Source organism: Pteropus medius, unplaced genomic scaffold (assembly GCF_902729225.1).
Source record: "Pteropus medius unplaced genomic scaffold, Ma_sr-lr_union100, whole genome shotgun sequence".
Lineage (NCBI taxonomy): Eukaryota > Metazoa > Chordata > Mammalia > Chiroptera > Pteropodidae > Pteropus > Pteropus medius.
Genome location: NW_024354875.1, coordinates 22,130,343 through 22,153,350, shown reverse-complemented (window position 1 = coordinate 22,153,350; position 23,008 = coordinate 22,130,343). Strand labels below are relative to the sequence as shown.

The following is a 23,008-nucleotide window of genomic DNA, read 5'->3' as shown; positions in this document are numbered from 1 at the left end:
ATCATAGCAAAAAAAAATGATATTGCTTTCTGAAATAAGAATCGAAAAAGGAAATTCACAAAATAGAATCCACATTCAGAACAAGTGGGCAGGCAGATGAGAAACATTTTTAAGGAAATCCTTTGCTTTTTCTGAGGATTGTAGTATTCTAGGAAAAAAAAATCTAGGATAGGCTGGGTATAATTCCTCCCCGCTCCCCCTGAAACATAAAGTCTAATTTCACTTGTATTGTCGAAGAAGCAGACTTTTTAAACCAAAGGAGCTCATCCATCTCGGGGATAACATGAAGACAGTGTTTACGTGCTCACTTCTTTTCCTGAATTTCCACTTCACTCTTCACAAATTACTGCACAGCTATACATACACAGGGAAGAATACAGAAATCTTCAGAACTATTTTTCTTTTAAGATTTCCTTGGGACACAGAATTTCACAAATGATTCCTAACGCACTTTGCTGCATACTTTTCAGAGGCATGCCAGACAGTATCTAAGCCAAGTATACTCCTATGATGGTTGAATGAAAAAGAGGTGGTTTCTCCACTAGGAATTTCTTTGAGCTCAAAATCAAGTTCCACATTAATTCTTCATGTAAAATTATTCGATTAGAAAATCTCAAAAAGGCTTTAGTTTTCCCAGAGGCCATAAGGATATTAATTTTGCTACACAAAAAATATTTAAAAAATTCTGTGAATAAAAAATACCAAAACCAAAGTCAAAATGCAAATTACAAAATGGAAAAATACTTGGTAAGTATATTACAAGGGGCTAATTTATTTCAAATATAAAAAGCTTTAACAAATTATAAAAATAGACAAAAGACCTGAACTTGTGGTTTGCAGAAAAGAAATAAAATGGCTGAAAATGTATGAAATCTTCAACCTCCTTCATAACTCAGCAAAGGTCATTTAAAACAATGAGGTACAGCTTTTTATCTACCATATTGGCAAAGATGAAACACTGTCAATATGTAGTGCTAGTTAAGGTGTAGTAAAAACAGGAACACCCAAACTATTGGTGGAAATATAAATCTGTGCCACCTTCCTGGAGGGCAATTTGACAGTATTTAAGAATAAATACGCACATATTTTGATGCAGCAATTCTATTTTAAGAAATGGATCCCGTAGTTATCTCAGTATATAGGCATAAAAATGCATAAATATATGGCAACATTGTCTGTAACAGCTAAAAATAAAAACCTAAATGTCCATTAAAAGGGAATGACTAAAGAAATTATAATAGATCTATAAAAATTAGGTCTTAGGAATTTACTGAGAAGGATGTGAAGCTCTCGGATTTATTAAAAAATAAAAACACAAAATATATATTATAGAATTCAATCAGCATTAAAGAAAACACAATGGGTGAACATATGTATATAATATACACTTATACATGTAAACAAACATTCTGGAAGATACATAAACTGGTGAATGGGACTGGGTGAGGGTAAAGAGGAGCTTGAGGCTTTCACGTCTCATTTCATATTTTCTTGAATAGTTTTAATTTTTTTTTTTACCACTGTGTATGTTATTCTAAAAATATAATTTTAAACACTGGTTAAAGATCAATTTCATTTTAATAAAAAGAACAATGTCTATACATTATGTAGGAAACCCTCCATGAAAACACCCTGAAGAGAATGGCTGTAAAATCAAGGACCTGGTTGATGTCTTTCTGATTTAATTTGAGTGGCATTTGAAGGCAGTTCATCAGTTTTGTGCATTTCCCACTCGGATGCTAAAATACAGCAGTTGATGAGAAAAATCCATATTATAGTCTAAACTATTGAAGCATTTAGAAAAATTAAATATTTAAACAGACATTCTGATATCATCTACATAACTTATGGATTTGAGGAGGCGTAGCTGGTGAAAAATCTTTCATTAAAGAAAAAAAAAAAAAAAAACCGCAACCAACAAACAGCTTAGAATTCCAATTCTTCTAAAATGCAAAAAAGTACCTTTTATACCTAACAATGTGAAGGGGAAAAATGTAATCATTGCAAAGGAGTTCTGATGATATAAATGTATGTAATTTCATGCATTAAGAATTACAGACCCTGAAAGATAAGTAAGCCTGAAGTATGCAGTATAAATTTTGAAATAAACATGAGTTTTTTCCACATTTTGCTTTGTTCAAGAACGGCTGCAATGACGAGTTCCTCACTGGGCTTTATGGAGTGCTGTCCCCTTGTACTCACCTGTCAGGCTGTCTGGTCGAGGTGGAACCATCCTCTCATATATTTCATACTGCTGCTGTCCAAATTGTTCCATGTCGTGAACAGTCCTTTGCAGTGAGGGACCCAGATGCTGTGGTACGGCGGTCATCCCTGAGCGTTTGGGGGACGACGACCCCACCTGGCCTTGGGATGGGGAAGCTACTCGAGTCTGTGCATCTGTCAGAGTCAGTGGGGACCCCACTCTGGCAGAAGTTTGGTACTGAGGGGTTGGTCCGTTGGGATTGGCAGTCTGCCGGGAAGTGACTGACCCAATCCGACGTACAGCTGCTGGGGAGGCGGGTCTCTGTGCAGAGTACGGAGATGCTGCCCGCTGAACAGGTAATGTGGTGGAGGAATATGCACTGGGGTTCAGTGGTCGGGAGTCGGTCACTGACGGAGAGCCAAATCCAGTACCCAGAGAAGTTCTCAGTGACCCCCTTGAAGGAGACACGCCTGTGCTGATAACATAAGAAGGAGACTGTGCTCTAGATGGAACTGAACTAACTCTTCTCATGGCCCGATTGGCTACTGATGGCTGATGAAAGGGGGGAAAAAAGAGAATGGGTTTATCCAGGGTTTTGTGTCCATTGTCATTACAGAAAAAAAATGCACATAGCCTGCTATAACGTGATTATTTTAGGCATATAAGATTCTTTTTCTTGTTATGCTTTAGAGTTGGATCTTAATATTTCCTTATTGTGTTTTTCTTATTCTACATCTTTTTTGGTAGCTTAATCTCTACCTCTCCCCTTTTGGAATACTCAAATCAACCAGTAAGAGAGACCTGAAGACAGTTAACATTAACATTCCTTTTTCTTTTGTCTGTACATTTTCTACCCCCTTGCCTGTGCATTTTTCACAGTACATAAAATGTTATATTGCAAGTGTGAAGTGTCACTGGAGCAATGTACGTATTTTGTTCCCTGTGAGTCAAAGTTTGGCCAAGGTAATGTATTTCTGTAAAACAAAAACAATCTTTTTTTAATACATCAAGCTAATGTAGCTAGAGGACTATCTATAATTGTTTAGTCTTTCTGGATTGGCCCCATTAACCAAAGGAATGTGTTCATTATGGAATAAATGAATATTTGGATAGGGCCTGAGGTCCAATGCTCTCCTCTGTGAATTTACTCTCAAAGGACAGCTTGTTTGCACAGGTGCTAATAGCCAAATATGCCTCTTCTTTTAGCTCTAGTGTGGATTCTAGTGATTTCAGCCATTTATTTCCACCTCCTTTGAACTATGCGATCTTATCTTTAGCTGGCGGATTTTAAATCGATACAAATAGAAGTATCCCCAAAACTGTTCCCACAGGAGAAATGCCAATCTCTGCTGGGTCCTTAGCCTAGTCAGCAGGAAAAGACCAGAATGAGAAATGAAGAACATTTCTGCCATGGATGGTCCTTGTATGAATCTATAGACTCCTGCAAACACTGGGTCTCCGATCCCTTTCTTGATACAATACAGCAACGAAGAATGGTGGTTGAACTGGGGCAGTGGCCTGAGGAGAACAGGCATGGGAAACACTAGGGTACTGGGTTACGAGCCCAGGGCCAGGCTGCTCCGAATCTCCTTAGTGGCTGCTGGAACACAGTTGCCATCAACCCCCTTTCACTTTTAGTTAGGGCAATAAGAGAAGAAAAAGGGATAAGATGAATGCTTTATACACTACTAGATGTCGTAAGAGGAAGCATACTTAGTCTTCAGGAGTCACAAGCTACTGGGCTGGCTGAAACACCTGCTCTGAGACCTCATGTGTGTTCAAACTCAACAATTTTAGAAAGGCAACAGGGACAAAGAGGAGAAGATAGGAGGAGGAAAGAGAATTGTAAATAAACAAAAAGGCAAGAAAGGGAGTTTAAAAACGAGTAGACAGTAGGAAAAGTAAAGTCTGGCTTGGGATTTACTAATAATGATAAAATCAGAATATCTGACATATGAGCTCTTTACTACCAAAATGGATGATACTTGGCCCAAATAGCTAGAAAATGTGTTCCCAGAGTACATGCAAATTAAGTTTTAGCAGCTGTCCCCCACCCCATTGCAACTCAATTCTTCAGCTCTAGGAACAAAATCGACTTACCGTAAGTTAAAAAAAAAAAAAAGAAAAAAATAAAAGGAGGGAGGGGTAATGGCCACTTTCAGGGGAATAAAAAAGGCAATTTCTGTAGCTAAGATAATGATTATTCAAAAGTGTGACTTTGGACCTGCTGACACAGAAATTCACCTAAGCTGATGAACTCCTGCAAGCATTTACACTAAAATTTCTCAAACTGTTCCATCAAAGCATTCCTAACACCAAAGGAGTGAATGTATAATCTAAGGACTGGGGGTGCACCTTGAAGTAGCTTTGCTATAGGCACCAGATTTCCTGTTTTAGCTTAAAAACTGATGTACTATATTTGTGTTTGTTTACATATAGAAATGTTTCTCATTACTTAAAAATTTCCCCTAAATAGTATTGTGTTTCTCCTTTGGCACTGGGAACCCTGGCCCACCATGGTGGTAACTTCAGGGCTTCCTGCATGGCATTATAAGATTAGTGTTCACCTAACTTCTTTGACCATTTTGCCATTTCTCAGCTCTAAAGAAATCACTGGGATACTTGGACAGATAGTTATCCTCACTGATTACTTCTGGAATATGCTGGTAGAATGGTGTGAATAAAGTGGCAATGACTGAGGAGCTAAATTTTATAAATATATGTACCATTATTATTTTTTGACTCGTTAGAAAACTCTAACTTTACAGAATTGTTATGGTTCTATACGATGACTTTCTATAGGAATGAATTTCTATAGGAAAGAAATGTATTTTCAGGGAACCATTCCAATGATGAAGGCAAAAACTTTGGTTAGACTAGGCCAGTCCTGTTTTCTGCAGGTGTGGGAATAGTGCTCTGCCCTCTGGGACTCTACAGCATATTTTGGCTCTAGTAAACGTAGGAAATCATAACCCCTCAGGGACTACAACATTCCACCCAGGGCTCTCACACTCCCCTGGACTCCTCCTCTCATGCCAAACTTGTTGCTTTTCAGTGAATTCTTCTTCTGCCTGAACTTCATCAGAATTCATTAATAGGAGCTAACTATTAGAAATGAACATTTTTAGGTTTCATGTCTAAACGTTTCTTAACATCATAGACTTGCATAGTGTAAAATGATTTTCCTATTATATCCATTCTATAAATTCAAAATCGTATGCATTAGTTTTACTTTTAAAAGAACATGTATAACAGATATTCAGTTAGGAGGGTATTTCTTTACAAGGATATTGATGTGTTTGGTTTACCTGAACCAATGTTTGTCCTTCAGCTCTTGAATTCCTCACCAAATGGTTATTAGTTGATCCTATGAATGAATGCTGTGGTCTATTATCTGCCTTACTCAAGTTTAGGCTGTTGTGGAAACTTCCTGCTTCCTGGTATCCACTGTCGGAATAGGAATTCATTTGCGTTGAACTTCTTGAGTTACCCAATGATCCTGTAGGAATGAAACCGGCAGGAAAATATCTTTACTTTACACTTCTCGTGCTCATTATCAAAAATAAAATATTAAAAGCAAATCTAGTACTTAAAAGATAATACAACAGACCCTCACTTTCATGGAGAGATGTCTGTTCTGGTGAATAGAGGGTGCCTTGCTCTGGCTCTGTCCTGATGAGATAGTTGTTGGGATGGACAGTGTCAGAAACTCTAGGTTTGTTTACACCGGTATTTGGCACATCTGTAAGAAGATTAAGTTTGGTCAGCCTCTAAGGATAGTATTACAAAAAAATTGCTAAAAAAAAAAAAAAAAAGTTTCAGGAGTCAAATCAGCCTGTGTAACATGTTATAATCTATATATTAATATAAGACTGTTTTCATCTATCATTTTGACTCTTTTCTGTAAGAAAGTGTTCCATATACTCAGTTTATTAATATATTTTGCTAAATTTCATGTTGTTCATCATGATTACTCACATCTCAGGTGACTTCTTCCAAGAAGATTAACAGACTCTGAGTGAGAATGGTGGCCATGTATTTAAAAAGATCTTCTACACTTCAGACTTTTGAAATGAAAATTTGCATGGTGTTCATATTATCGAGGAAGATGACGAAACTTCTGAAGGAAGGTCTAACTTTTCATGCCATATTAATTTCTATCTAAAATCAGTGGAATTCTGTAGAGTTTTCAGAGTTGTCAATAAAGGAAACTTTAATTTCTTATCCATTTGTTTTTTAATTTTTCAGTCTTTCTTTCTACATGAACACAGACAAATCTAACCTGATCATTGATTCTTCTAGCCAAATCTCTCTCCCATTATCTTGTATTGTCAAACGTACCACTTTGCATCTTGAACTTAAAGACAAAACAATTTATCTTCTTTTCTCCTATTCCAACTAGTTTTTTTATGCTGTAAATTTAAGTGATATAGATTATACTGCTTTTTCCCAATTTCATTCAAATATGTCTTCTTTTCTCTAGTGTCCTCAAAATATATTTGCCCATGTTCTGATTATCTTCAAAAGTCTTTCTTCAAATTTATCCCTTAGGTTGCTAACAAACATTTTTTTCAGAAATGCTGCTTCATTCTCTCTTCAAAGATTTAAATTAAGTCTATATCACATTCTGAGTTCAACACTCAAGCCTAATAGGATTTCAGTGTCTTCATTTATTTTTCCTTTCTGACTTTTTTCCTTTAATTATTTAAGGCCTTACTATACGTTAGGCCTTAGAAATATAGCTATGAGAAAAGACAGTGTGTGTGTGTGTGTGTGTGTGTAGAGAGAGATTAAGAGGGAGAGAGAATATGAATGAACAACACTATCTGGGGGAAAGGAGCTTAGGAAAAATTTCATAAAGGAAGTAAGATCTAAGCAGTATCCACTTATCACAGGAGGCCAGCTTATCCATTCTTTATAGCACTTTTAATTCTCTCTCCCCAGTAGAATATAAGCTCAATGCAGGCAGGGACTTCTTTCTGGTTTGTTTACAGTAGCTCCTCAGTGTCTAGGACACGTGCATAGCACTCAGTAGGTGTCCAGTAAAAATTTGTTGGACAAATTCCCATTAAGAATGGCAGCTTCTCTTTATTGAGTACTGATTCATACCTGGCATTGTGCTGTGGGTTTACTTTACTGTGTTCAATAAAGTCTGTCCACGTGAAGGGAAGTAAAACTTTTAGCTAGTGCTGATCAAGCTAGTTTGGAAACTGAATACAAGGTTTATGAGAGAACTGGGAAATCCCACTACATTTTAACTTGATGTCAAATTCAATCCAAGGTTTTGTTTCCTAGCCTCCAGAAAGATTTGCTAACATTCTTAATATAGGTTTTTAACAACCTGTCTCCTGATTTACCATTTGACAATATACCTGTAGGCGGCAGAAGTCTATGACAATTCTGAATTCCTAAGTCTGAAATTTCAGTAAAGATTACAGATGTTCTATGGTTTCCCTGTACATGCTGAGACATGATTTAGGTCTCTATCAAACTGATCATACTGGAGAGTAATCTGCCTCATTTGTAAATCTTCTAGTAGGAGTTTCCAGAGTTCTAAACATTCTTATACAGCAATTCTTGAAGGAGTTTTATTAAAGAGTAAGTAAAATACACAGTTTGCTAGGCTAGAAGACTTTTACAGGGAACTGGAGTACCTGGAAACAGCTATATAAGAGATGGCCTGCAAACAGAGCTATGCAGCAGTGCATTTTTGTTTCATACAGGAATGAAACACTGGAAAATCAAATATGAAATGGCAACAAACTATAGATAAAGAAGTATCACTGTGGTAGCTTTAAGAATGCTCATACATAAAAAATTGTATTTTTTTTTTTCCAAGAAAAAGATGTTTAGTTAGTTCTTAGCTTCAGCTTTAGTACAAGGTAAAATCTGAGACACCAACACATCAAAGCTTTTGGCTTGGAAACACTAGGTGGCATGCAGTGTCAAGATCTGAAAAATTATCACCATGGAAACAAAAACCATTAGAGTTCTGTGTGTGCCTTCACCTTTAAAACAAAACAAAACAAAACAAAACAAAAACCAAAAAACAAACTACTGTGAGCTATTATTTAAATAAGAAAACAGAAAGAGGCACATCTATACCTCAGTAATTGTGTCTCTTTATCCAATGGAATATTTTCTCACAAACCATGTGACAAGCAATTGTGCTCATTTAAACTCTTCCTTAAGAGAAGCTATTTAAAATAATTGTAAACAGAGTAATCACAAATTGTGATATACATGATTCTATACTGGTTACCTTAATAATAAAACTTAACAGAATTAGTATCATAAAAAATACAAAAACAAACAAAATTACCCCCAAAGTAATATAACCATGTACCCTCTAAATGTTACTATGTGCTTCTTATATTTTTAAATGTGATGCCTCTGAAAATAGAATATAGAAAAAGACATTGAGATCGCTAACAAAGACAATAAAATAATAAATTCTCATGTCCTTGAAATCCCATTTGAAGATCTAAAGAGCTAGGTTTAGAGAACAGGCTATAGATTTTGTGCTTTATCCATGAGTAAATATAAAAGTTAAAGTTTTAAAAAGTTGATATGAGATTTATTTAATATAAACTATAAAACAACCAAATTCTATAACATGAATAAGGTTTTCAGTCATTTTTCTATAGTGGAGCTCAATGATAATGTATATTGACAAAGACAAAAAGATACCGAAGTCTCTTTTGCACCATTAAAAGTAAGTTAAATTGTCTTCAAAATAGTTTCACTATTATTAACTGTTTCTTTGAAAATCTCTAATTCACAAGTTCTATACACACATAAATTTATGTATACACAGTCACTATACCTCAGGTAAACAGAAGACCCATTTCCTAATTACTGAATAAAGTGCTACTTTAACCTTATTCATCAGTGATTGTGTATGGTAAGGTTCACAGTTATTAATGATGCATTGTTTTTGCAATCTTTAAAATGAATGTCTTTTAAAAACATCTGCTATATAGAATGGAAGAAGACACTAGTCAAATTTACCAGAGAAACCACAGATAGGATGGGGTTCATCATCTCACGGTCAATGCCGTTAACTATCATTAAATAGTTGGCATGTTATAATATAGCACAATCAGAACAAAACTGAGAAACATTTTTATGAGTAAAAATGACAAAATGTGGATGCTACTTCTTTAATCTATGTACTGAAGAAAACATTACTTAAAAAAAAAAATTACAAACATGTTTTCTGGCACACAAGAATTATACACTATGGGGCATTTTCAAACACCAAATTAGCATCTTCTAAGAAAATGCATGTCTAAAAATATAGAACTTGAACAAACTTCAAGGTAGAATAAAATAAACTCTGTGTTTAAGATAGGGAGATTATTGGAAGCATGGTCCTTCTTGCCTATTACATCTCATCCGAATGCGTCAATATTGCAAAAAAAAAAAAAAAAAGGCAATTAATTAGAAAAAGTAGAAGGTTACAACTAAAAATATATTATTGGATAAAGGACAATAATGCTGTAGGGCTATAAAAATTTGGTATATTATCTAGCCCATTAAGCTCATAGTAAAAGATGAACTACAAAGTGAATTATTTTATCTTTTCTATGATGTGCCTCCCAAATATATATCAAGTATGCATAAAAAATATATTCAGTAAAAAGTCTAAGGCCTCTCTCCAATAAATTAAAATTATCAGAATACTTCTTGCTTTGTTAATCTACGTGTCTTACTGTTTATGCTATATAAAATGATGGAGGTTTGTACCGTGGGTAAAATCAAGACCTGGAAGGTGGTCCCCAAAAACTTCTCTTCAGTAATTTCTCTGATGTTTAAGATTCATTTCTACAGCAGATAATTTTATTATTGCAGGGAATGAGATCATTGGGAAACGTTGCTTCAGAGTGAAAATGTAAACAGGGTAATGGAAACATAAAGCATAAGAACATCTCTTTGGTCCACAGAAGATACAGATGGACATTGATCATATTTTAAGAATATTACAAATACTTGGAGTTGGCTGACTCGGATATAAACTACTATATACATATGATATCCTTTAAAAGTTGGGTTTTAATAGAAGTAAAGACTTATGAGAACAGGCAGAAAACCATGTTTCCTGAAACTATTCCTAGTCTGGTTTGCTCTTAAGTATATCTAGGTTCTTGGGTTTTACATATGCTTATACTACCTTCTAAAAATTGAGACATCGGCTCTAAAAATTTTATTCATCAAGAAAACGTTGTGTGAAAAATCTTGGAAAAGAAAATTAATGAAGCATCTTCTAGTTCACTTTAAATCTTCCTCTAAACATCAACTAATTTGCCTTGAAATCCACTGGAAAAGCTGGATTCAGTTTCACAGTTTAAACAAACTTTGTGTCTGTAAAAATTGGTATAAAGTGTTTTAGTTTTACACTTTTTTTTTGTAGTTTTAGTGTATGATCAGAAAGATCTCCTGGTCATAAATATTTTAAAATTCCTGAACTCTGTTCAGGGATACAAAATGATAAAAAATAATTTTCAGAAAATAGGAACAAATAGTCATATTAAGATGAGTTTTTATTAAATATTTTTAGTCTGGGTACTAATTAAAATACAGGTATACTCTATGTCTGTAAGAGGAAAACTAGAAAACTAGAAAAACAAGTTTAAAAATATAAAGAAGGAAGTAAATGGATCACAGATGTAAAGTATACAACACTGAGTTTAACAGGTAGTTGTTCATGAAAGGTCACGGAACTCTCATTTCCAATAGAGACAGCAGAAAAAAGAATAAGGGATTCACTGTCATGTAAAAAGTCAGTAGTCTATGGAAAATAAGTGCTCAAAAATTGCTCTAAAATATTTTTTCAAAGCACATTTTATTCCTTTTAGGAAAAATATGCTACCAAATATAGAAATGGGGATATTTGATTGTGGGAGATACAAGACAGGTACCTTCTGTTAAAGGAAAAAAAAACAAAAACAACAAAAAAAAACCTTCCTAAAAAAACCCTGTACGTATTCACCATCAAAAGATGAAATGGCTCTTCTGAAACTAGGTTTTTCTATACTTTTCTACTGGATTTTCTTTTTTGGTAAAGATTATTGAGATGAAGCTAAATGCAGACTAATTTTACCGTAAGAATGAAATATGGAGTCATTGTTGGTAGCCTTTCTGATGTTTCCCAAAGCAATAACTGTAAACTGAGGAAGCGTGGCTGTGTGTTGAGAAGGTGGTCATGTAAAAAGAGGAGCTTCTCGACTTGACAGTTTCTACTTTAGATAGTTAACAGAATATTTCTTTACATAACACTGAAAGCATGAGAAAATTTAAATATTTATTTGGCATGTCTGTATTAAACATAAAATGTTAAAAGCCAAAACTGGATATTTGATTTTTACAGAAAGTACTAACTCATTTAAGCTTTTAGGGGATGTGTTGATACATCACACATATATGGCTTAGGAACATTCACATAGATGTTTGCTAAAGCGAGATGCTAATATCCTTATTTCGTGGCTGTCATCCATGCACAACATAGTAATAAATAATAGAGTTCTAAACTACCAGAAAGGCTGATGCCCAGCACATTACAGGTAGTTTTGCTTTAGAAGGATTCATTAAACAAAATCCAAACTATGTTGAAACACAAATTAAATAACATCCACAAGTGGGAAACTCATAGTTGGTCTCATTTTATGTTAGGGGTAAACTTCAGAGTACAGTTTGCCGGCTTTAACGTATGTCCCTCTGATGTACTATTTTGACCCTAATATTCTGAACCTTTTGTTTAAAGAACTTGTACTTAAATTTTTTAAAATTAAAGTTTTCAAATATATATAAAAGTAGAGAGAAAAGTAAAATTAACCACTTCCCAGTTGTAATTATTACATTATGCAACACTTTTGATGCTCTATTTATCTTTTTCTCTTCTGCTACAGAATTTTAAAGCAGATCCCTCACATCAGATCATTTCAACTCTAAATACTTCCATCTGTAGCTCTATAAAACAAGGACTTCATGAAACTACAATTATTCCATAATGCTATAAAATGAGTTCATATTCAAATTTTCCTGATGTCTCAAAAATGTCTTTCTTCAGTTAGCTTGCACTAGTCAGGCTAAAATAAGGTTCAACGACTGTTTGAAAGTGATTGTTACTTAAGTCCCTCAAACCTAAAAAGAAGCTCCCATCCCTCATTTTCATTTTCTTGACTTACAAGGAAACCATAACAATAACTCACAGGATGCTCTACATTGTGAATTTGTTGGATGAGTTCCTCATCTAAACTTAATATTTCTTATATGCAGAAAGTTAGAGCTGAAAGCTTTCAGGCCAAACTTTTGTGGTTAGAATACTTTATGGATGGTGCTGTGTACCTCACATCATGTCATATCATAACTTTTATAGGTGCTAAGATCAAGCAGCCAATTCAAGTGGGCAGCCTGCTCTTTCTCTTTTTAAGTTCATTATCAACCTTTCTCCTCAAGCAATGGCTCTCAAACTTAGTTGCACACCGCAATCACCTTGTGCAGGGGGTTTAGAAATTACGGCTGACTGAGTCCCATGTCCAGAGATTCCAATTGGTTAACCTAAGTTGTCTGAATATTTTTAAAAACTCCCAAGGTGATTGTAATGTGCAGCTAGAAGTGAGAATATAGAAGTTTTTGCATACTTTGACAATCTTTGCTGGAATCAATTATTTCATTAGGGTATGCAAATGTGATTTTTCTAATTTCATCTAATTTTATTGTTCTTTCTACGTTTATCAGCAGGAATTCTTTGGGCATATTTTAGAAATCTTTAGTTAGTTAGTAATGGCTAGGGTTATTTGGTTGTCTTGAAATACAATCTGTATAAGACAGGCAAAATAAACTCTTAATTCTTCTCTTTAACTACCTGCAATTAAATTAATTATTAGTAAGGCAGTGGTATTCAAACTGTAGAGCAGAATGACCTAGGGATCATTAACGACTACCGATGCCTGGTTCAGGTCCCAGACTTTTGTATTTAATTGTGTAGGGGGAGGTGTGAAGATTTATTAGCTCCACAGGTGATTCCAATGTTGTAGGAAGGTTTGGGAACCTCTGAAGTGAGATGTTTGTACCTGAATTACCTTCAATGGTGGAAAAAAAAGTTTGTGTTTTGCTTATTTTGGGAGTGGTTTTTGCATTTTTGTTGACAGAAAAATGTATCTGATCATTTTGAGCCATATATAAATGAGAAAAAGGCAGAACTGATAGGAAAATGACAATTTCATTAAATTTCAAAATCAGGCTGATTTCCAATTTCCATAAGAACTAATCAAATAATAGAATCACTGCAAGGCTGAAGTCTCCATGTAATGTTCTGATTTAATGAATACTTAACAATTATTTCTTTAAGTAACTTCACTGTTTAATCTGTCCATAAAGCCTAATAACTTATTAAAATTTAAAATATTCATGAAGACTTACACTCCTATACTCTGGTAACATTATTGGGAATAAATAGGTATAGGTAGGAATATATATTTGTAGGGACCCATTCAGACCCTGAGAGAGTTGGCATGAATATTATTTTAAACTAAAAACATTTGAGATTCAACAGATGCAGAAAGAAGCCTTTCTGGAGCTTCCATTATTTCACTACAAGCAGAAACTTGTGGGAGTGAGGCTGCCGTGTTATTCTGGGGAGTTTTATGGCATGAGGGGGGGAAAAAAAAACGAACCAAAAAACAACTCATGGAGAAGACCACCTGCATAAACAAACATTATTACAAACTTTCTTATCTCCAGTTTGTTCCCTAGAAACCCATTTGTTCTTACCCATAGAAGCCTTTTCTCCCCGGTTACATTAGCCTCCAACTTTAGCCATTTAGGGAACTACTTTTGTAAGCGTCCATATGCATATTAATACTTTAGATTTTTTTTTCTTCTACTAATCTGTCTATTGTCTGTTACATGCACAGGCCCCCGGTCACATAACCTAAGAGGGTAGAGAAAAAGTCACCCATCCCAGACTGTTAAGCCTTTTTGGTGAACAATTTGACACTATTTGCCAAATAAAAATGTAATAAATAGAGACACTCAGAAATACAGAAAAAATTTTTACTACTGTCAAAGTGAAAATCGGAAAAAAACCAAAATGTTCACTAATAAGGAACTGGTTACATGTTTTCTAAACAAAAGACACTCAGCCATTAAAAAGGACGCAGATCATTATATATTGACAATATAAACACAAGCATGGTTTTACTGTGTTGTTAAGGGGAAAAAACTGAGCCATAAAACAATGTTTAATATATCTTCATTGTCTTAAAAACAAAACAAAACAAACCCAAATGTGTATGGATATTTACACTCCTACCCCCACAAACTAGTCTGTGTTTTAGTCCAGATTTTCTTCATACATTACTCACGCACCTGCATGTGTGTGTGTGGCGGGGGTGGGGGGTTGGAGGGGGAGGGGAGAAGAGCAAGTTGTATGGGGCAATGGACCTGAATGGAGAGATGTGGAAATGAAGGCAAATTTAATCTTTTCATAAATTTGACTTTTTTTTTTTTTTTAGTTATGCCTTACTTTTGTAATAAAACAGAAAGTTAAGAAAACCTTTATAGTGATCATCAGGAGGTTACAGCATTGCAATTGTGGTAAGGAGACTATCACGACTATGTGGGTAAAAAAGGCCTAAAATATAAGGGAGGAAAAATTTGAACTCTAAGGCTTGTTTTAACAGAAATTTGTATTCCTCCTGGTATTCTGAAGAGAAACGAGAAGTAACAGATGATAAAAATTTTGTCATTTGTACAATTTATAAGCATAATAAATCTTACCATCCAAAACCCTCAATAATAGTCCTTTACACATGATTGATAATTTAAGTCTATTTATAAACATGTCTAACTTCCTATTGTACCTCTTTATAAATTCAGTACATTTCTACTGAGGCATAACATGTTCCCATTTATGTTGGAGTCTTATGATGTGCTAATGTTTTTTTGTTGTAAATTACTTGTTGCACATGGAAGAAAAAAGAAAAATAAATTGACTTAGGGCTAGCCTCTCATTTATCAGTTATCTTCAATATTTATGTTTTTTTTTTTTTAAACCCACCCCGGTGGAAGAAATTTGCATCCATACATTTCAGAAACACAATTTAAATAAACAAAAAAATGCAAAACCTATATATAGTACTAGTATATGTTAATTATTAATGTCAGTATATACCACAGAATCATGACTTATGTTAAAATTATGGCACTTCAATACATATTTCACAATAAACAAATATGGCATCGTGAAGTTAGAAATTTTAAACTGACATGATTATTTTACTACAATTTTTCTTTCCCTTTCATATTTATTATCAAACATCAAATATCCTAAATGCATGGAATTTTAAATATTTTCTCTCCTACTCATTATATTGTAAAAGACCCAACCAAGTCTATTAATCCTTTAATGCCTCCCAGGTCAGAAATTTCTCCATTTTTATGCTCCTGTGTCTTCTGCTAACTTGTTGCTTTACTAGAGACTCCCATCTTTTGGTATCTCTGATTTCTTATCCATGAGCAATAATTCCCAATCACTTACTTAAGATACATTAATTCCTGCTCCTGCAACTATTTCTTGAAGACATCTTTCAAGTGAAAGTGAGCCTGACTCTCTGGCCTGGTGGGAACAGACAGTGCACTCCAGCTCTGCAGGCTGCTCCTCCTCGGCTACAAGGAGGGGGAGAGAGAGGGAGCATAAATTCTTAGGCCTATGCCGCTCTTCTCCCCTCATTTTACACATAAGTACTAAAGCTGGCAACTGCTTAGACTTGCGATTTTTTTTCCTGGAACAGAAAAACCGTGAAGTTGTGATTAGTGGCAAAATTCACTTTACAGGATGTAGCTGGAGGTTTTAAGCAACAACCAATGATGATGTTGACAAAAGGACTCAATTTTTGGCTTCGACAGCTTCTATCTGGTGGGTAGCATATACTGAGTATGGTTATTTTTATGAATGAATTGGTGTGCTTTTTCTTAAAGGAGAGGTAATTATTCCAAGGATTTTTTTTTCTTTGAAAGATATTCTGCACAATTTTTTCCATCATGGAAAAGTATAATTATATGTGCACATATCTATTCTCATTTTCCTCAGGACCTATTATTCTGATATATATTTTCTGTGTTTCTGGTGTTTAGTTTTCTATTTTATTATAAGTGTTCTTAAAAGCCACCTCAAACTTTGGTATATCATAAGAGATTTTACAAATATATAAATTGTTAAGATATATGAAGACATGGATATGGAAAAATGTCACAGTAATATAGGAGGAAAAAGAAAGGAACACTAAGACAACATTCCTTCTTCATCTCTTTTTAGCAGAAAATATATAAAATACATAAAAATGTAAGGTTTTAAAAAAATGCAAAACTAAGGAAAAGCCAAAACAGAAAATAAGCTCTCCTCTTCATAAAAATACAAAAAGAGGTGTATTTATGTTTTCAGATAGTACACATGTAATACTGATAACCTAGAAAATACAGAATAATGAAGAGAGAGGGCCACTGGACAGCAAGGTAACAATAGAGAATAAAAGCATCATAAAACTTTATTACTTCTAGGGAAGCTTCTCCTTAAGCGTCCTTCCCAATCAGCCTGGGAAAATAAAAATGTTTTGTAAAATGGGCAGTTCTTCCCTAAGCTTTGGGAAGCTATCTCTTTGAGTATCCAAACTCAAAAAGAGTTGGCTTTTTACTTTCAAACAGCTTACTATCCCTTCTATAGGTTAAACACCAACCAACCAACCAACCAACCAACCAACCAGAAAAAAGCAAGCTGATTCACCTGAACTGAGTCAGAAAGAAATGAAAATCTTTTCTGCCTAGGGCATCCTGAGCCCTTTCTGAGAAAATGACTCTGCAAGAAGCTAGCTATTTATAAACAAAATTCAACAGCGGGTCTCAGTTTCTGGCCATTTTAACAGAATGTAACATCCTGAAAACACCCGAGTAGGAAGGGCCTCTCCCAGATAGTGATTAAATCACCACCCTAACAATTCATCTTACCGCTGAAAAGCTTTTAAAGTGCTAAGATTTTCAAGTCAAATTTGTAATAAAAAAGGTAGAGAAATTGTTTGCAAGTAAATGTGCAAAACATCAAAGAAATACGAACAATAACAGGCCTTCAATCCTAAGACCTTTTGTGTAATCCTCTCTTATTTAGGAAACCAAGAAAATTGAATAAAGACTTTTTCTTTTGTCAAGACCTAGCCAAAGACCTTTTAAATACTTTTTAAAAATATTTAAACCACCCTGCCTCATTCTGAGTAGGACTGCCAAAATCTAAAAAGGAGATGATTTTCATATTACATTCAGTATCTCTGCATGCAAAGTGGTAATGAGAAGACAACAGTTAAACTTTACAATAAAAGTAGCAGCAAAACTGTCATTTTATCCCATTATTTACTTACTATCAAACTTCTAAAGGGCATCTATAACTACTTAGAAAAAGAAACATGAAGCAAATCAGATTTTACTCTTTTATTCATACCATCAAATTTCAATTTTCTACCCTTATCATTATAGCTTATTGCCATGGTTACAAATTAACTATCATATGTACGGCTGAAAAGTAGGCAAATCTATAAAAACATACAAATAACAATAACAAGTAAGAACAATAACAAGAAACCAGTGATAGTTGAAAAAACGTAAGTGTAATAAATATCAGTTGTGATTGCTGTGTTTGAAGGTTAATACACTTCCCCTCCCCACAAAAGAATAAAGGATAAGTAAATTTAACACTTCCCAGGTGTGAATACAAGTTTGGGCAAGAGTATACTGACAAAAGTAAGGGATGAAGCACAGTTATTAGGTGAACTACATGGCTGTGGTGAGGACAGATGAATTACTAGAGTTGTATTTCCCTAATACTTCTCTAAAGTATTTGGGAAGCTATTTTTCAAATGTATATATAGAATATTACTACATTATGTATCTATATTTAATGCATTAGTAAATCATAAAGATGGTGGTCAAATGACTGGAGCTGGGTAAATAAATGTATTGGAAGGGAAGGGAGGCAGAGAGGATGCCAAGTGCCCAGATATTTCATTCCCTATCATGTATCTTCATAATCTAAGGTCATTCTCTCTATATGTAAATCAACACAATTATACACTGTGCCTCCCTGGCTTTTGGTAGTTAAAAATCTACAGCTGTTCACTCCAGCTCAGGTCAGCTAGGACAGATGGTGTGGGTTAGGAGAACTACAAAGAGAAGCCAGGATGTTTCTCCAGCTCTACTTTAGGCAGCATTTCTGGCATGGCTGTATCTCTTCCTTTGTGGTTCCAGATAATGCTGGAAAACTCCCCCTGCCCCACCTCCCACCACTGCTCCAGTTTGGTGACAAAACCACCTAGCCTTTTATCCCAGAAATCCTAGAAATGGCAGCAGCTGCATGGTCTGATTAATCTCTTGGTTGCTTCATCATGCTGTTTGATTTCTCCAAATCTTCCAAACCACACTTTCTTAACTATAACTTCCCTGTCTCAAATCCCTCACATTGAACTACTTGGCATGGCTTCAGTTTTCCCGAAAGAACCCCGAGTGATACAGCTATCATTCTTAAGCTACAAAGAAGTCTCACCTATCAAAAACTAACCCTCCAATAGAAAGGTGCAATATAGAAGATATTTTAATATTTTCATAAATAGTTAGAAATATAAATGATGATACTAATGAGGCTATATGAGACGATCAACCTCATATGCCTTAAGGGAGGAGGGAGAATTAATATAATCTTTTCAGGAAAGCAACTTGATTATGCATATCAAGAGCCTTAAAAATGTTCACATACTTTAATTTTCTTCTGAAAAATCTAATTTGAGGTAAATCAAAGGTGCAGATATAATTTTATATACAGGGATGTTTACCAAAATGTTATGGAATTAAAAATTAGAAACTAAATATCTAAAAGTATGGATAAATATAATATATAGTTGTAGTTTTCCTTTATAGCATCCCCCGCTCTCCCAATTTCAAGTGTACAGAGTTATAGATCTTCACTAGACCTGAAGCATTTAAGAGGGCAAGGATACTTGTTTTAAACATTGACAACTATGTGTTAGACAACTGCTAAAGGTTCTCAAGAAATGTTTGGGAATAAATTAATGACATAAAGGTGAATTTACAGAAGAATATTATATTAAATAAATTTTTGCCATAGTCAAGTACCAAATGGACTATTGTGTGCTTAGTATTTTTCTTGAGCTTTTATAATCACTTTTTAACAGTTCACAGCTCTGCTATTTCTCCTGAGGAATGTTTAAGACAAATGACTTTCTGTTCAAAGAATTTCAGTGGCTCACCAAGGCCTGCAAGAGAGTTCAGATTCCCTGATTTTTTGCAGATACCTATAATTTGACCCAATGTGGCTATCTAGCCTTCGCACATCTTACCATCTCCCAAAACAGTTTTAAATATTCCCATGTGACATTTCTGTCTCTTCTGCTGCCCAATGACAACGCTCTCTCCATAGCCACTGGTCAAGCCCTAGGCTCCAAGTCCATCTTCTCTGCAAAGCTATCTCAGAAGCAGGTTGTATATTTATAATGATGTTTCCCACATAATACTTATTTGGCAGTTAATCAAATATTATTCCATGGCATGTCTTCCCTGTAAGAAGTGCTGTTTGTAAGTCTCATTGTTAAGTCGCTTTTTATATATCTGTTGTTTAAGTAAACACTACAGTTCTTAGGAATAGCTTCTTTAGAAAAGAGCAGAGTGCCTGGTAGGTGCTATAAAATGACACAGACGCCTGATACCAGGTTCAGGTAAACTCAGATACTAGGCATTTGGTGATCTGAGTTTTACTATATTTAAGTCTTGTTTAAAAATTGCCAAAGTATTTGGTCATCAAGGCCTATCCTAGCATTTATACATTGTTGGCATCGTCCTTTATGTTATAAGCTCTATGGGAAGTAGGGGGACGTGTGTGTTGTGACCATCACTGTCTGACCAGCAATGTGTACATGCTGGGTCCATGATGTGGCTGCTCAATAAACATTTAATGAATGAAGCCTGAGTATGAAGACATCAAATATTTGTGAAAGTGAAAAATTCTCTCCTTAATGCAATCCATCCTTTATATGAGGTGAATTTAGGGTAAAAAGATAAAGAAGCTTCCAGACTACATTAGAAGCTACTAGATATTCTATATCTGGATACATAGAACATTTCAGGTAACTCTTCTGTGTATGAGAAAGAATGTGAAAGAAAACACCTTGATTTATATAAATGGTTAGCCACCTTTCCCAGATTATACAATAACCATTGTGAGGGCATCCCCTGTATTTCCTAATGATAGAAAAGAAAATGTTCAGGTATTGAGTTGGTATTAAAAATGTTGATGTCTAATGCTTTAACTTTCTTTACAATTGACATATATAAACCTATTCAACTATTACAAAAATTAAGAATATTAAGAACTACTACTTCAAAGCAAAATAGCTCAATATTGTTACCGTTAAAGGCTCTGCTTGGCTTATTTCACCAAGAGGTAGTAAATTCAGAAAGCAGGCTATAAAACTATGATTTTTTTTGTGTGTGTGCAAAACATAAAGATTTTTTTTATATGATAAAACTCATACCTGTTGATCTCCAAGGAAATGACTTTTCAGTTGAGCTAGAGAAAAGGAAAAAAAAGAGGAACATTTACTTCCTTTGTCATAAAATTTAACATGGACCTGTTTTGCTATAAACGTTTTCATTATTTAATTATACAAAGTATAAAAACCTCAAACAAAATTTAAAATTAGTCTTGTGAGTCAATTATTTAGCCTCTGCATTAATTTGAGACAAAACTCTATTTGTACAATGAACACGTATGATATTCATTGTACTTATATGATGTACTATGCTGCTTTTCCTGGTAGTATGCAAATCACATATACATTAAAACAACATACACATTAAAAAAGAACCAAAAAGTCTGTTAAGAACTTCATTCATTTTACTTATCTTCGAAAGAACCCCTAGATAATATGGTATACACAAAAGTTAATGGGGTCAGTTTGAATTGAATGTTACCTTATAAATTTAAATCATATCATAAAACTTTATATCCACAATATAAGGTTTTGCAAGCCAGGAGAAAACTTTAGCCATATATTCTTCTTGGTTTATAGAGTATCAATTTAAAAACATATCTGTGTACATAAAAACACATCTGTGCCTCCTCGAACACCCCCCCAGCCCCCCAAAAAAATCAGTACAAAAAAGCATAGTGCAAAGGGGATGGCGTGATAGGAAGGTAGGAACAAGAGGCTGGATTATTAAGCATATACAAATGCTTGATTAAGTACTCCACATGTATTATCTCCTTTATATTATTCAAAACAACTTTATGAATAGGCACATTCTCTTTATTTTACAGATAAAGAAACTGGCCAAAGTCTTACGTTAGTAACTAGAAGAGCTGGGATTCAAACCCAGGATGGTGTGATTCCAGAATCTGGGCTTCCCATCACAGTACTATATGGTAAAACAGCTTGCGATCCCATTTTTGCATTAAACACATACACACATACAATATGTCTAGAAAGAAGTCTAGAAAAATAAAAACCAAGTGCTAAGCAGTTATTTCTATGGGATACAGTTAAAAATATTTTTTTCTTTTTAAACATCTGTACTTTTTTTTGGAAATCCGAACACATATTGAAGTATTTTTGGAGCGTTTATTAAATTTAAGGAAAAATTATGTGACTTTAGGTTTAAGGAAACACTGTAAAATAAAAGACTTGGAACAGAAGACGAGAATGATCCTTTTAGTGTTATAGTTCTAAGATTTTAGGTTCTTGTTAATTCCTTGATATTTCCCCAAGTCATTAAGTGGTTAATGAACCTCTTGCTGGTTAAATCTCTAGATTTAGTAAGAACTCCCTGAACCTCAATTTTGTGTGTGATTTGCCTTTTCTTCATCAGCGGCACAGCAGTTCACATTCCAGGGCCTTGAATTAGCTGCATGCTCCCAAAGAATGCGGTCAATCATTTAATAGTAATCTTAAGTATTTCAGTGATGCTCCTTTATCTGATGTACTCCTAACTGATTTCAAAAGGGACTAAAGGGATGGAAAAAATGAAAATTTGGTCAAATATCAGTAAAAGCACATTTGTCTTGCTCCTGAGGGTAGCATTCTTATTTTAGAGTCATTCTTATGACTCTAAAAGTGGTTCCTTACACTGAATTTCAACTTCTCTTGAATCTTCTTCTGTTATTTAACTCTGTCATCGAAATTGGTTTTTGAAACGTTGAGGTTAATATCATTTATCCAACTGTGTTCCTATCAAAATGTTAATATTTTCTGTTAATACTAAAATAAATGATAAATCAAACTGCCATCTAAAAATGCTTAATACATCAAGTTTCTTGGGAATATCATGAAAGTCTTCTATCTTTTGAGTTTGAAATTTACATAAACTTTAATGAAATACCTTTACGAGACTTTTTATTCTTGAAATTATAGATCACAGAATATAATTCATGTTAATTGCTCAGACTGAGTGAGGGTCATGTCTCTTTCGCTCATCTCTTTATGATATATAGCAGATGCTTAATATATATAGTTCCTGCAATACAAATTGTGAAAAAGTAATACTGAATTCTTTATTGTTCTGAGAGATTGAGTATATATAAATGATCAGTATTACCTTGCTCAAGCAAGTCAGCTTATTCTCCTTCACTCTAGGTAGGAATTCCAGTAGCCTCATGTGTACCAATCAGGCAAACAGCATTTTGCTGAAAAGACCTATTTGGTCATCGAAATATAATAAGGCATTCCTAGGTGAAGGCAATGGAAAGCCTAA

General features: G+C 34.4%; 1 protein-coding gene across 17 annotated transcripts in view; it reads right to left on the bottom strand.

The window, feature by feature from the left end:
* PKP4 (plakophilin 4) overlaps nucleotides 1-23,008 on the bottom strand; it is a 217,562-nt gene that overhangs the window by 50,746 nt on the left and 143,808 nt on the right. For 9 of the 17 annotated variants that reach the window (XM_039855416.1, XM_039855419.1, XM_039855422.1 and 6 more), the window contains 4 exons: nucleotides 20,794-20,828; nucleotides 5,814-5,945; nucleotides 5,512-5,702; nucleotides 2,203-2,755 (listed from right to left, as the gene is read on the bottom strand). In XM_039855416.1, coding sequence (XP_039711350.1) covers nucleotides 2,203-2,755; nucleotides 5,512-5,702; nucleotides 5,814-5,945; nucleotides 20,794-20,828 — 911 coding nt within the window. The remainder of the gene's footprint in view (nucleotides 1-2,202; nucleotides 2,756-5,511; nucleotides 5,703-5,813; nucleotides 5,946-20,793; nucleotides 20,829-23,008) is intronic. The other 8 variants (XM_039855420.1, XM_039855430.1, XM_039855431.1 and 5 more) reach the window with 4 other exon arrangements.